This window comes from Amblyomma mixtum, chromosome 10, assembly GCF_055824585.1.
Source record: "Amblyomma mixtum isolate Tamu chromosome 10, ASM5582458v1, whole genome shotgun sequence".
Taxonomy (NCBI): Eukaryota; Metazoa; Arthropoda; class Arachnida; order Ixodida; family Ixodidae; genus Amblyomma; species Amblyomma mixtum.
Window position 1 is genome coordinate 163993980 of NC_143021.1, and position 14083 is coordinate 164008062.

Here is a 14083-nt window from a genome sequence, read left to right on the forward strand (position 1 = left end):
AAGATACGACGTACAGAGTGCTTTGTTACTCGTTCATCGACTGCGTGGTTCAATCGCCTGCCTATGTGCAAAATTCCGGTTTTATTACGAGGTTAATACGCCGGGCTAATATTCCGACGCTGCATGAGAGATACTTGTACGACGTGAGTATCCTTGCGACTCATTTTTTTTTCCTTTCGCCCTCGTACCTTCCATGTCCCTGAGCAAAGTGGACACGAGGACTACGGAGGATTCTCCAGACTTCCATCAGGAATGTTCTAAGGGCAGCCCGGTACAAGCCGTGCGTATAAAGGAGTGCAGTACACACCTGTTTCAACTCCTGTGTTCCTTGACAGATCAGCGACGGTCATTCGGGCAAAGGCCAGAGACGCCCGGGTTGCGTTCAGCACTTCTGCAGCTGGTGGAAAACAAAGTTACTTCGTCTTCTCGTGCACGCAGTCCAGTGAAAGTGTGTGTGCGGGATCAAAACTGGCCATTTCTGGCGTTCATTTTCTCTTAAATGTGGTTCTCTGACAGCTCCGTAGGAGTATTATAACCGCCTCGATGAACATTCACAGCGATAGCTCCAAAGGGAGTCCTTTTCGGGATAAATCACGACACAGCCGACTTTCAGCCGTAAAATCGGCTTGTGTCTCTTGGAAGTGCGCTTACTACGTTCTAAACTTACGAACCACCTAGCCGGTCTAAAAGTTAAGGTGAACTGCTTTCTACGCGCAAAATTGCTTCGAGCAGTTCACCTCGCAGGGGGAGGTGAAGGGTTCGATCCCCAGTACCGCTGGGTATCCAGCGGTGATTCGTTTGTTAGAAGCTCATCCCCTGGCCTGCTGCTCGGCTTCTTTAAGGTGAATTTCTTAAGAAATGGGTTTCTGGCCCCGCCTTGAGTTGATGAAAACACCCATTGTCATGGCTCTGTTTGGCCACTGATGTCATTGCACCATAAAAAATCATCATCATCAATTGCTTCCAGTGCAAGTTAATAGAAAGCAACGAACATTCGCATAGTCTGCACTTTGCTACCTTGCCGGTCGATGCTGACAAGTTCATCCGCGAGTTGATCAGTACGGTTTTCCTCCGCAGCAAAGGCGTAGCTTCTCAGACAAAAGGTGTAGTACGCCTTCCGATCGTTTACGTCAATGCCATCCCAAGAGGCAAGGAAGTTCTGCGCGTCCGAGTGAAGGTCAACCTGGAAGAAGGGTCGTTCATTAGCGAGGAAAAATGTGAAGCTGCTTTCGCGCATTTTTTTTTCCAGAAGTACCGCGCACGGGCTAAGCGAACTTCTCTTTCCCACATTGGCTGTGGCAGCAAGAAGCGGCGAGCACCACAAGCGCGCGCTGTGGACAGAGATGGTCACGTAGAAGGAGCGCCTCGCAGTGACATGACGCGTACCGGTGGGCTTCACTTGCTATCCGCGCTTCTTAGTCACGCGGTTTCCGAACGGCGCCCGAGATGGCCAGATTTCTTGAGCGACAGTGACGTTTCAAAATTGGGGAACTGATGAGAATCTTATTATTGGGTAGCCGCAAATCTTTATTTGCAACCAGGCACCTTAACATTCATAAATTAGTTACCCTGCTTAGTTAAACTGATTCACCTACTCACTGACACCTCCCCAAGACTGATATTTCTATGCCGCAGAAGCCATAACTCAAAAAGCTTGCTTATTAAATATTTATAGTCGCGTTTTGTTGACATAGCCCAATGTAGGCCTGTCGATGTACGAGGTCTGTTAGAAAAGTATCCGACCTTTGACCGTTGAAAAAAAACTTGCATAACTGGAGCGTTGCAAACCTAGTCATCTTTAAAGTAGTCTACTTGGGACTCCACACACTTCTCCCAGCGGTGCTGCCATTGTGGGAAGTATTCCGAAAAGGCCCTTTTCGAAATGAAGTTTAGCTCAGCTGTCGTTGCAGCCATAATGTTCTTCCTTGTCTGAAATCGCGCTCCTTTCAATGGCCTTTTGATTTTGGGAACCAGCCAGAAATCGCAGGGGCCATATCAGGACAGTAAGGAGTCTGTTGAACTACAGGAGTCTGGTTTTTCACCTAAAAATCTGATTCGAGTGCGAGGAATGTGCAGGAGCATTGGCGCGATGGGTGCGCCAATTTCCTGTTGACCTCAGCTCCGGGTTCTTGCGCCGCACAGCATCACGTAGGCAACGGAGGACATCCCTGTAGTACTCTTTGGTCATTGTCTGACCCTGTAGAGTGCGTACTCGTGGTCTGCCACAAGCAGTCAGCATCACTTTCACATTGCTGCGCAATTGGCGGGCCTTCTTAAGTCTTGGTGACGTGGAATGCTTCCACTCTTACGACTGGGATCTGGTTTCCGGGTCGTACCTGTACACCCAAGACTCGTCACTAGTGATTATGATGTTGATGAAGTCGGGGTCACTGTTTGCGGAATCCAGCATGTCCTGTGAGACTTCAACACGAAGCTGCTTTTGCTCCACCGTGAGCAGCTTCGGCACGAATTTCGCCGCAACTCTCTCCATGGCCAAATCTTCGGTGATAATGGAATGTGGGGAGAAATTGCTCATGTCCACCTCTTCCTCAATTTCTCGGATAGTCACGCGACAGTCCCGCATCACCATAGCGTTCAGTTCGGCAATGACCTGGTCATTTTGGCATGTTGATGGCCGATTGGAGCGTGGCTCGTTCTCCGCCGATGTGCGGCCATCTTTAAAACAATTGTAACACTGCTTAAACTGTGTGCTGCTCATAGCATCTTCACCGAAAACCGTCTGAATATTTCGAATGGTTTCCACTCGGCTGTCGCCAAGTTTATGGCAAAATATGTTGCAGTAGCGCTGCTCCTTTCACTCCGCCATTTTCCTTGCAATAAAAAACCGACGAGAGCACTGCACACTGCCTCACTCAAACGCTGCTTCCCAGCGACTGACGCTATCGGCAGGCGGGAAAAAATTCATGCATGCGCATGAAGGTTCAAGGTCACCTGATGCAAGCGCGCTTGTCTCATATCCATCAGGTGTTCGCAAAAAAAAATAAAGTCGGATACTTTTCTAACAGACCTCGTATATACAGGGTCTGTTCTGAAAGTAGTAGGACTGGTTTTTTCCTGGGCGAACGGGCGAACGAGAGGTGGTCTGCGCGTGCAGGATCGTTGAAGGGGGATATTGGGAATGCCGGGGAAAATCGGCAGTCGGCTCTCGGCCGTTGAAGAGCGCAGGTGGCTTATACTGTGAACCCCTGTCGAAACGTCTCGTCACGCAGAATTGTCGAGCGTTTACTGGATCAGCGATACGCGATCAAATTTTGTGTAAATCTTGGTAAAACGGGCAAAGAGACTCACAACATGATTAAGGAGGCCTACGGTGACGCTTCCATCGGTAGATCAGGTGGTTTTTGAGGGGCACAAGCTTTTCCGAGAAGGTAAGGAAAGAGTGGAGGAAGACGACCGCTCCAGACGCCCTTCGACCAGCAAGACCAACGAAAATGTGTAGCGAGTGAAACATTTACTTAACAGTGATCGTATAATGAGTATCAGAATGATTGCTGATGACTTGAGCATTCCTCAAACCCAAGTTTTTGAGATCGTGACAGAAAACTTATTCATGAGGAAAGCGTGCGCGAAGTTGGTGCCGGGAGTGTTGTCAGGGGAGGAAAAGGCCAACCGGTAGGATCTTCTTCATCATGTGAGTGAGGACCCCGATTTTTTGCCCAGCACAAGGCGGCAACGCTGCCTCAGGCCCCTTAGATCCTCGACATATCCCCGCCAGACTTTTTTCTATTCTCGAGAATAAAATCGACGCTCGAGGGGAAATATCACGGATCGGTAGAGGTGCTTCAACAGGCCGTGACGAGGGAGCTAAACAGCGTTCCGGTTCAGGCGTTCCTGGAGGCGTACGAAAACTGTAAAACTCATTGGCAGCAGCGTGTAGGTGCGGAAGGGTGCTACCTTGAAAAATTGTAATCGTTTGTACTATTCTCTTGAACAAATTTTGTTTAAAAAAATGAGTCCTACTACTTTCAGAACAGACCATGTAGTTTGGATATCACATTATGAATAGAACCATACGGCTGCATTCCCTCTGAAAACACTGCACGCGGCGATCTAAATGGCTTCAATCAATATCTGAACATGTATACAAAACAGATACTTCAGGCTGTAAGAACCACAGATCACGATTTCCATGCTCCCGAACAGGGAGCCGCAGCAGTATTGAAATTTGCCCGGGATAGCAAAATGCGAGTCTTGCAGACTTATTGCTCGTGGTGCTGAATGGCCAGAGTTCCAGGCAGAAAAATTCTTTTGGAAGCATCCATGAATTTTTGCATTCTTCAAAGGCCGTGTGCATGTGGCTGACTGAACGACGGCAAAGTGGGTCATCTAACGGGGAAGTGGACAGGGAAGGAGCATCAGGAGGCTTGGGACAGCGAAACATAGCATGTGCGTCTGCATGTTCGCGTCCGAGGACGCTGATGTCAGATGCCTGGGGACGAAAGCCCAAGTGGCAAGGCGAACAGAATGATTTTTCACTGGCGGTAACCGAGACGCGACCTCTGTGACATCAAATTTCCGATTGCACAAGTAGAGGCAAAATTTTTGAAGCCCCCAAACTGTGAGCAAACGTTGCTTGCCTTTTGCAGAGCAATTGATTATCGTGTTTCATAAAGTCCTGCCAGCGTATGCGACGGAACACACTTCGACTCCAGCGGTCACCTGGTCACACTGAACAACTGAAAACGCCTCAGAAGTAGCACTGGAGTCTAAAGGACGAAATATTGGCAGTTATGTTAGCGCGTGAATGCCTTATGTCTACATGAGAATACCTTGACGAATTCTTCAGACAAGCCTTACATCTCGTTACTGGTGCTGAAAAGCTGTGCCAAGGGTGCAGTGAGAGAAACTAATTTCCGGAGAAAAACCTGAAATTTTTGATGTCTATGAAACTATGCACCTGCTTCGTAGCCGGTTGTATTGGTTAGAATTTTCTAGTACACTTGTGGCAAGAAAATGAACAAGACTTGGCAACGCATTTAGGCAGAAACATGCAACAGTTGGCACAGGAACCTCTGCGGCGGTGTTTTTTTTCTTTCGGCTTTCTCTATGTTTCAGTAAGCACTCAGAAGTTGTCCTTAGCTAAGTTCATGCTCAGTTTTCTGCCATTTGTTTATGGGCATTTTTTAATAATCTCTGCCACGAAATATGACGAAGGCTACTTTATAGTTTGAGTTTTGATTTCATTAGCTTTAAGGAAAACAGTTTACTGCATGCCTAACTGAAAGAAGCTTAATGCGTGACATTCTTTTCTGTATACACATATCGCTGGGCACGTCACGAAAGTCGTCCGACGCAGGACTATTGGAGCAGCAAGCTGGGATATTCCAGGATATAGTGTGTTAACCTGCATATAATGCACATCTGCATAAAATTTTACCATACGATATTTCGGATTCGTCTCGTACACATGAATCCGAAAAAAAGAAAGTTTGACTGACCCGGCCGGTACGAAAAATTACTGTATGGAAGCGACCGCTGAATGAGACTTCCCCGTAGCCTGGAATTCTCTACCTGGGCCTATTCGTTCATGTCCACCTCAAAGTTTTGTAACTGCCATCGAAGACGCGTAATAGCTGTATATTTTTACAATGCCGTTAACAGCTCCTTTGTTGTTTGATATTTCTTTTGCGATTTTAACTTTATTGCAGTGCTCACTTTGTACATTTTGCTGTATTTTGTTACTTCGTTGCGTATTTTGCACTTTGCGTTTTCCCCACTCCCGCCATATCGCATATAATTGCGCTGCAGAATGTATAAATAAAATATCTAAATAAAATACAGGAGGATTGGAGACAAAAAAAAAAGAAAGCTCGAACTGCGGCTGTGATCACAGTACACATATGGTGCATCGCCTCGCATTTTATACGCTTGACACCGTTTTCTCTGCGTGCTTTCACCAGGTTTACCCTGGTCTCATATTAGACTTTGAGAGAAAATTGAAATATTTTAGTCTGCATAAGAAATCTCACACTGCGTTTTAAGTTGCGCTCGCTAGGCCCACTGGGTCGCTATACAGCCAGTGCACAAATATGCTCATCAGAAGAAAGGTTCAAACGGTTCTTGAGACTCGTTGATGCTTGTTGCTAACAAAAAACTAAATCTGCTGCATTTCTGATTGCAATAGTGCTTTCGCAGTATGTGCTCATTCAAGAGAGTGCCCGTTGTCATGTCTAATGACCGTTTTTCTATCATCACACATTTTTCAAAGCAGCAAGATCTTACACGCACTTCTTCAAAGCACAACTGAAACGAAGACGTTCGTGAAGCATAATTTCGGTTGCAAACCAAGAAAGTGGAGAACTTCAGTGGCTGGCAACGTGCAAGACGGTTGCGCAGGACAGCGCTCAGGCCATGTAATTATTTTTATAGCGGCGGCATCAGAGTTCCTTGAACCAAAGCTGCATGCACTGAATCGCTTCACTCTGCTGCAGCCCCGAAAATTCAGGGGGGCGCTTTGTTGACCTAGAGTGCGGTGAGGCGAAAGCCTTAAGCGCGATGTTGCTGCTTGTGTCACTGATGTGTGGTTAAGATGTTAAGCTTCGCCTCTAAGAGTGGAACGCGACAGCGTCTTGCAACGTTGCCAGGAAGTTCACAGAACGCCATCGCCCATTCGGCAGTAATTCTTGCTCGTAGGTAAATTGTTTTTTGAGGAAAGGAAAAGTATCTGCCTCGCATATCTTGGTGGACACCTGAACCTCGCCATAACGGGAAGGGAGGAAGATGGAAGTGAACGAAGACCCCGTATTCACTAGACGCGCCTTTGTTCATTCCAAGTCATCGAGCTGGCATGGCGGAGTGGTTACCGTGCTCGTTTCGCACTCCGTAGACCCTGGTTCGATTCCCAAGTCGACCAATTTCCTACTCGGTTTTATTTATTTATCTGGTCTGACTACAGAGGTAGAAGGCTATTTGGTTAATTAAGCAATTAACTAAGCTCAGTTCCATTTACTTGGAGCATCACTATCCGATCCCTTTAATTGGTTGCATGGTTAGTAGCCAATGTACATTTGGCCCCGATTGAAATTCGCGCACTGTGACGTCACGACCGTTTCGATCAATTGAAAAGCGTGACATTTTTGTCGACAACTTCTGCTTACAACGATGAGGCATTAAAGGCTTCAGCCTTAAAAACCCATCACGCTCCCCCACCTGGAGTGTTACGGATTCGGACGCATCGCCAGTTACGTTGAACTTCCTTGTGAAGGACACCGGTGTGCCCAGGCCGAATTCCAGGGAAAGCTCGAGCATCCGACCGAGAACGTCGTACTTCGGGTCCTCATTATCAGCCGGCAGGTCAAGGCCGAAGGAAGACAAGATGAGATGAATGTCTTCTGCGCCAACGGCAGGTTTTTTGGCGTACTCTAAGCAAAATGGAAGGAGGTCCATGTGGCTGGCGTTGTCTGCATTCGGTAACCTCTTCCCTTTCTTCGCGATCTGCTGTCTCGCTGCCCTGCTTGTTGGACGCCGTTCAGGAATCTGTAAAGAAGCACATGGGGGCTTTGGGTCATCAGTTTGAAATTATTCCAAATCCTAGACAGGTAACTAGGAAATTCTGGAACCAACAATCTGCTTTCAGTCAGTGGACTGGTTTAAGGAATTTGTTCTGAAGTATACTGTTTCCTAACACGTTCTAGACCCTGCCACTTCTGCTGTACCTGGCCTTCAGCCATATTAAAGTTTTTATATTCACAATGCTTCCATGACCACAGTGCATTGTCCTTATCACGTATTTTTTGTGCAGAGTTGCACATAAGCCCTTTAGTCAGATACGAGTTGCATCAAAGGTTCCCAACCCGCAGGTACGCTTTTGAACTGTGTGATCTGGCATTTACGATTTCCCCACCCATTCCCATTAGCATCACAATATCTGTAGGGGGTGGAAGTACCATTCTCCCCTTCGAGAATCTTGGTAGCTTCATAAGCGCCTTAAGTGCTGGAAAGCGTCTTGAGGGATTTATAAGTCCCAGAAAATACGCTGCTGAAAAGCAAGACATGTGGCCTGGGAACTGTTCAGAAACCATGTACGCCACTGTTAACAGTGACGCACTTTGTGAACGCCAATTTTATCATCCTCTAATCCGGATAAAATTTGGTGATATAGGCAGGGAAGAGCGAAGGTAATTTCCTCACAGTCTCGCAAGCGAAAATTACCTGTCCTGCATGGAACAACCCTCAGCGAGAGCACCATGAGTGCACGGTCATTGAGGAGCTTGCAAATAAGTGAAGATTCGCTGGGGCTTCGACATCCATAGCATACAATGAATTAGTATACCAGCAGCCATAACGCGAAAGCAGAAAGTAAATGGTAAACAGTCGCAGTAACTCTGGTGTTCGCAAGCAGTTAGTGGAAAGCCGCTTTGTGCGATACACCGACGCTTGTGGACACGCCGTCTACTCTCCCATTTCTTTCACACCCTTGTTCGCACCAGAACATTTCGCCATATTCGTAATTCTACAGAAGCCTATGCGCTCGGGAATGACGCGTTGAAAAGCCGTCTAGGCCCCCAGAGCACTTCAGTGTGTGCCTGCGAGTGTCTTCCTCTGCTCACCAGAGGAGCCCCCATTCCGAACGCAAACATTGGATAGTGTTCGAACAGGGCGGGTTCACCCGTCCCTCGCGCAATCTGTGGCTGGCGGACGGCTCCTAAGGCACCTTTCCGTGCGGGTTTTGTGCCAAAACACATATGCCCTCATCGCAAGCTACGTTCGCTTCTGCAGAGGCGGCTGCTATCGGAGCGTCGTGGGAACAGAAATGGCGATCCAGAGGCAACAGCGAAAAGTGAATGCTGTTTGTTTCGTTTATATTTCCCGCTTTGCCCTCGTGGTGTCTTCTGCGCGTGCCGTCGATACCAAGGTACACCCAACTTGAGCAGTGCGCTGGAAATTGAGCCGATACATGGTTACCTCCTCTATCAATTATATTGTCACGACCAGAGGAGCCGCGAAGGTAGGCGTCGGCAAGAACCCAAGACTGGGAGCGGGAGCCTTCTTTTAATTCTAGAGCCAGCTTCCACGACACCAAACAGAACAAGCGCGCCGCGAGAGTCCACCGCCGCTTCGTCGTCGTCTTCGATTCAGCGCGGAGGCCGCGCGGCGCGTTAGGCGCGTGACATTATTCCCCCCCCCCCCCCCCCCCCCCCGCGAAAGGAAACATCGTCTCGATGTGGAATGGGGTATGTACAGTGAGAGGAGGAGGAGCAAAAACAAGAAGAATAGGGGTGAGGTGAACTATACAACTTGCGCTAAATGAAATGCGGCGAGAGTCAAGGTCACACGTGGGGTAAGGGGAAAAAGGTAAGAAACACAGCGTGAACGCAGCGCTCAGTCACGCGAAAAGTACGGCTTTAAGCGCACTACATGCACAATTTCAGGCCGTTGACGCTGAGGGCCGACGATCACAGTTCCATGGGGTACAACTTCGTAGTTGACGCTGTTCAAACGGCGCAGGACTCTGTACGGGCCAAAGTACCTATTTATAAACTTTTCGCACAATCCCTTGCGGCGCACGGGTGTCCACACCCACACGTGGTCGCCGGGCTCGTAGTGCACGTCCCTGTGCCGAAGGTTATAGTGTCGGGCATCGGCGGATTGCTGGTCCTTGATGTGCAAGCGGGCCAGCTGACGGGCCTGCTCTGCTTGCTCCACGAAGTGGCCAGCTTCAGGGGGAAGCTCTGTGTCGCCGTACGGCAGCATGGCCTCTAGCATCATGCGGACCTCTCTGCCATACACGAGACGAAACGGGGTGAACTGGGTGGTTTCCTGCGTCGCGGTATTATATGCGAAGGTGACGAACGGCAAGACCTCATCCCAGGTTTTGTGTTCAACGTCGACGTACATCGAGATCATGTCCGCCAATGTTTTGTTGAGCCGTTCCGTTAGACCATTGGTTTGGGGATGATACGCTGTTGTTGGTCGATGAGCAGTATGGCTAAGCGCTAAGATGTCACGTAGTAGTCGGGCTGTAAACGCCTTGCCTCGGTCAGTAATGATGGCCGATGGGGCGCCGTGTCTAAGCACGATGTCGTGCATAAAGAAGTGGGCAACTTCGGCGGCAGTACCTCGCGCAAGGGCCTTCGTTTCAGCGTAGCGGGTCAAGTAGTCTGTGGCGACTACGATCCACTTGTGGCCGGTAGACGAGGAAGGAAATGGCCCCAGAAGGTCCATGCCGACTTTGTCGAATGGTATTTGTGGCGGCTCGATGCACTGAAGCAGTCCAGGAGGCTTGAGCGCGGGTTTTTTTCGCCGCTGGCATTGCCGGCATGTCCGGACATAATGCTTGACACTTGAAGTTAGGTTGGGCCAGTAATAGTTCTGCCGGATTCGGGATAAGGTGCGGGTAACTCCAAAGTGGCCGGAAGTCGGTTCATCATGGCAGGCAAGGAGGACTTCATCCCGCAGATCAGACGGTATGACGAGCAGGTAAGTTGTCGGACTTGAAGTAGAGTGCTTTTTATAAAGCACCCCTCTCCGCAGGCAAAACGACGATAGTCCACGAGCTAGGTATCGTGGTATTTCAGGGCAACCACCTTCGAGATGTTCGATGAGCAGACGGAGCTCAGTGTCGGCACGCTGTCTGGAAACGAGCTCAGATGTGCTGACCGCTCCAAGGAAGCTATCATCGTCGGTGGTGTCTTGCGGAGGAGGTTCGACGGGAGCGCGTGACAAGGTATCAGCGTCGGTGTGTTTCCGGCCTGACTTGTAGGTGACGGTGAAATCGAATTCCTGCAGGCGTAATGCCCAACGTGCTAGGCGGCCGCAAGGGTCCTTTAAATTTTTCAGCCAGCACAGCGAGTGGTGGTCGGTGACGATACAAAACGGTCTGCCATTGAGGTATGGGCGGAACTTGGCGGCGGCCCAGACTACCGCTAAACATTCTTTTTCCGTGGTAGAGTAGTTCAACTCAGCACGCGACAGTGCGCGACTGGCGTAGGCAATTACTTTGTCGACACCGTTTTGCCGCTGAACTAGAACGGCGCCAAGACCGACGTTGCTCGCATCCGTGTGCACCTCCGTGTCGGCATCTTCGTCGAAATGTGCCAGGATGGGCGGTGATTGGAGTAGGCGTCGTAACTCGTCGAAGGCAGTCTGTTGTTCGTTGTCCCAGGAAAATGACGTGTCATCACGGGTTAGGAGCGTCAGAGGGCTGGCGAGCTGGGCGAAGTTTCTAATGAAGCGGCGATAATAGGAGCACAGGCCCAGAAAACGTCGGACTGCTTTTTTGTGGCAGGGGACCGGAAAGGCAGCAACGGCAGCAAGCTTCTCTGGGTCAGCGCGGATTCCGTCAGCACTAATGACGTGCCCGAGGAACTTCAATTCGGTGAACCCAAAGTGGCATTTTTCTGGTTTGAGGGAGAGGTTGGCGGATCGAACGGCTTTGAGGACAGTCCTGAGGCGGTGCAGATGTTCCGTGAACGTTGCGGAAAAAATGATGACATCGTCAAGATAAACAAGACAGGTCTGCCACTTCAAACCGGTGAGAACGGTGTCCATCATTCTTTGGAACGTGGCAGGAGCACAGCAGAGCCCGAAAGGGAGGACGCGAAATTCATACAGCCCGTCCGGTGTAATGAAGGCGGTTTTCTCACGGTCCCTCTCATCAACTTCTATCTGCCAATAACCACTTCTGAGGTCGACCGAAGAGAAGTACTTGGCTTGACGAAGTCGGTCGAGGGAGTCGTCGATACGCGGGAGCGGGTACACGTCTTTCTTGGTCACACTGTTCAGCTTCCTGTAGTCGACGCAGAACCGTAGTGTCCCGTCTTTCTTTTTCACGAGGACGACAGGAGACGACCACGGACTGCTTGACGGTTGGATGACGCCGTCTGTGAGCATCTCTTCGACCTGTGTTTGAATAGCATCTCGCTCACGAGGGGACACACGATAGGGCTGCTGATGGATGGGGCGGGCTCCTTCATGCGTGATAATGCGGTGTTTAACTATCGACGTTTGGCGCACTTTAGACGACGACGTGAAACACGCACCAAACTCCCGCAAGAGGTCCTGGAGTTGCCTCTTTTCAGTGGGTGGAAGGCCAGGATTTATGTCTACGCTGGTGACCGCTTCGGCGTCAGCTCCAGGTGTGTCCTCCGCACAAGCAAAGCATTCGGCCACTTCCTGAACATGGTCGACGTAAGCGATGGCTGTGCCACGGAACAGATGTCGATGCTCATTGCAGAAGTTGGTGACAAGGACCTCTGTACAACCGTCATGAAGGGATCCAAGGCCCCGTGCCACCGCAACCCCCTTAGTCAGCACGAGGGAGACATTAGGCTCGACAACCCGGAGTCCCCTATGTGGCTCGTCGCAGGTAACTCTAGCGAGAATGCTGGCACGTGGTGGCACCGTAACGTTATCGTCGGCGACTCGTAGGGCGGACCGAGAACCCTGGTGCGCAGGTTCTTCTGTGGCCATTGCGGTAGAAAACGTCACCAAGCGGTTCGGCAGGTCTATGATAGCACCGTGCTCGCGAAGAAAGTCGATGCCAAGGATGACATCGCGAGAACATTCGCGGAGAACGAGAAAAGTGGCAACGAATGTGCAGCCTCGAACCGTAACCCGGGCCGCACACATGCCGAGTGGTGCGACAAGATGTCCGCCTGCCGTGCGTATGTCGGGGCCGTCCCAGGCTGTCGTCACTTTTTTCAGGGCCGTCGCAAGCCGTCCGCTAAGGATAGAGTAATCTGCGCCCGTATCGACCAACGCACTGACCTCCTTTGTGTCGACGAGAACAGGGATATCCAAGGAGACCCTGCCTTCAGCACGGCCCGTCGATGGCTGTTGTGGAGGACTCAGTCGGTGCGGCGGCGGAACCTGGTCGGCGACTGGGGTTGCGCTGTCGGGGCGATTCAAGCGGTGCGTTGGGGGAAACTCTTCGGTGATGCGGCGTTCGGCGTCGGGGCGATTGGGTCGGTGCGGCGGCGGAAGCGGGTCGGCGATCGGGGTTGCGGCATCGCGGCGATACGAAAGGCGCGTCGGGGAAAACTGTGCAGCGATGCGGCGTGCGACGTCGGGGCGATTCAGTTGATTCGGCGGTGGAAGCTTTGCGTCGGAACGGCGTTCGGCGGCCTCGCCTCCAAAGGCCGCCGGAGCTAGTTTTCCCGACGAGGGCTCGAGGAACCACGTTGTCCTGGGGCGAAACGGGACCCAGAGGGCGAAGACCGGCGTGGAGAGGGCGATCGCGACTCGCGGCGCGGAGGAGACGGTGAACTACGCTGGCGGGTGACAATATATATACCTAGCGCATATACGATTAAGATAGTTAAGAGGGGAAATAAGAACTACGGGGTGGGGTGCACAAAGCCTAAGTTGGCCCCTGCGATCACTGGGGGTGAAGGATTATTATTAGCTAGCTGGGGTCACTTCTTGCAGGTGAACGGATGCTCAGGTTTATTAAACGCAACTTTGCGAAAAATCAAACATGGTGTGTGGCTGGGAATATTCTTTATACACCAGGATGGATATCAACCATAAGGGGACTCAGGACACAAGGCAAGAAGTTGCTAGAAATACTGCCCTGTGTCGTCCCAGCACTGTTTTTTTTTATTCTTAAGAATTCGAACACTCTTGCTCATCTTTCCATTCTTTCGGAAACATGTCACCGCCCGGCACTGAACAGCCCACATCAACGCCACCAATTCATCACCACCAAAGACGGACAGGCCGTTCTTTAAACGTGTCCAGCATTGTTTGGCTTTATCTAAATTTATTCGGCGTCGCTCACACCTCATAAGGCGTGTGAGTGACAAGCACGCATAGTTATTCAGAGAAAGCAAAGCGTCGTTATTCTCTTGCGACGGCGCTGAGCTGGGCTAAGTGACCGGCCAGTCACTTACTGAATGGATGACTTTATTCCTGGTGTTAGCATTTATCGGCCAGAACTTCCTCAAGGGCCAGGTGGTTTATGGGTACAAAGCACCTGTGCGCTGCGCCACGTTTTATGTTCTTGCCCTATTCTGAGTGTTCCCGATTTGTCCAAGCATTTTGCACTGAATCAACCGCACTATCTTCATTGCTTAGTTTTCATTACTGCTCCTGCTGTGTCACATGCGTGTATTGGCAAAGA

General features: G+C 50.4%; 1 protein-coding gene across 1 annotated transcript in view; it reads right to left on the reverse strand.

The window, feature by feature from the left end:
- Positions 1-316: 316 nt before the first annotated feature.
- Positions 317-14083, reverse strand: part of LOC149327588 (uncharacterized) — a 32854-nt gene continuing 19087 nt past the window's right edge. Inside the window, exons 6-7 of the mRNA XM_089564920.1 lie at positions 7171-7497; positions 317-397 (exon numbers count right to left, since the gene is read on the reverse strand). Coding sequence (XP_089421046.1) covers positions 383-397; positions 7171-7497 — 342 coding nt within the window. The 3' untranslated portion in view covers positions 317-382. The remainder of the gene's footprint in view (positions 398-7170; positions 7498-14083) is intronic.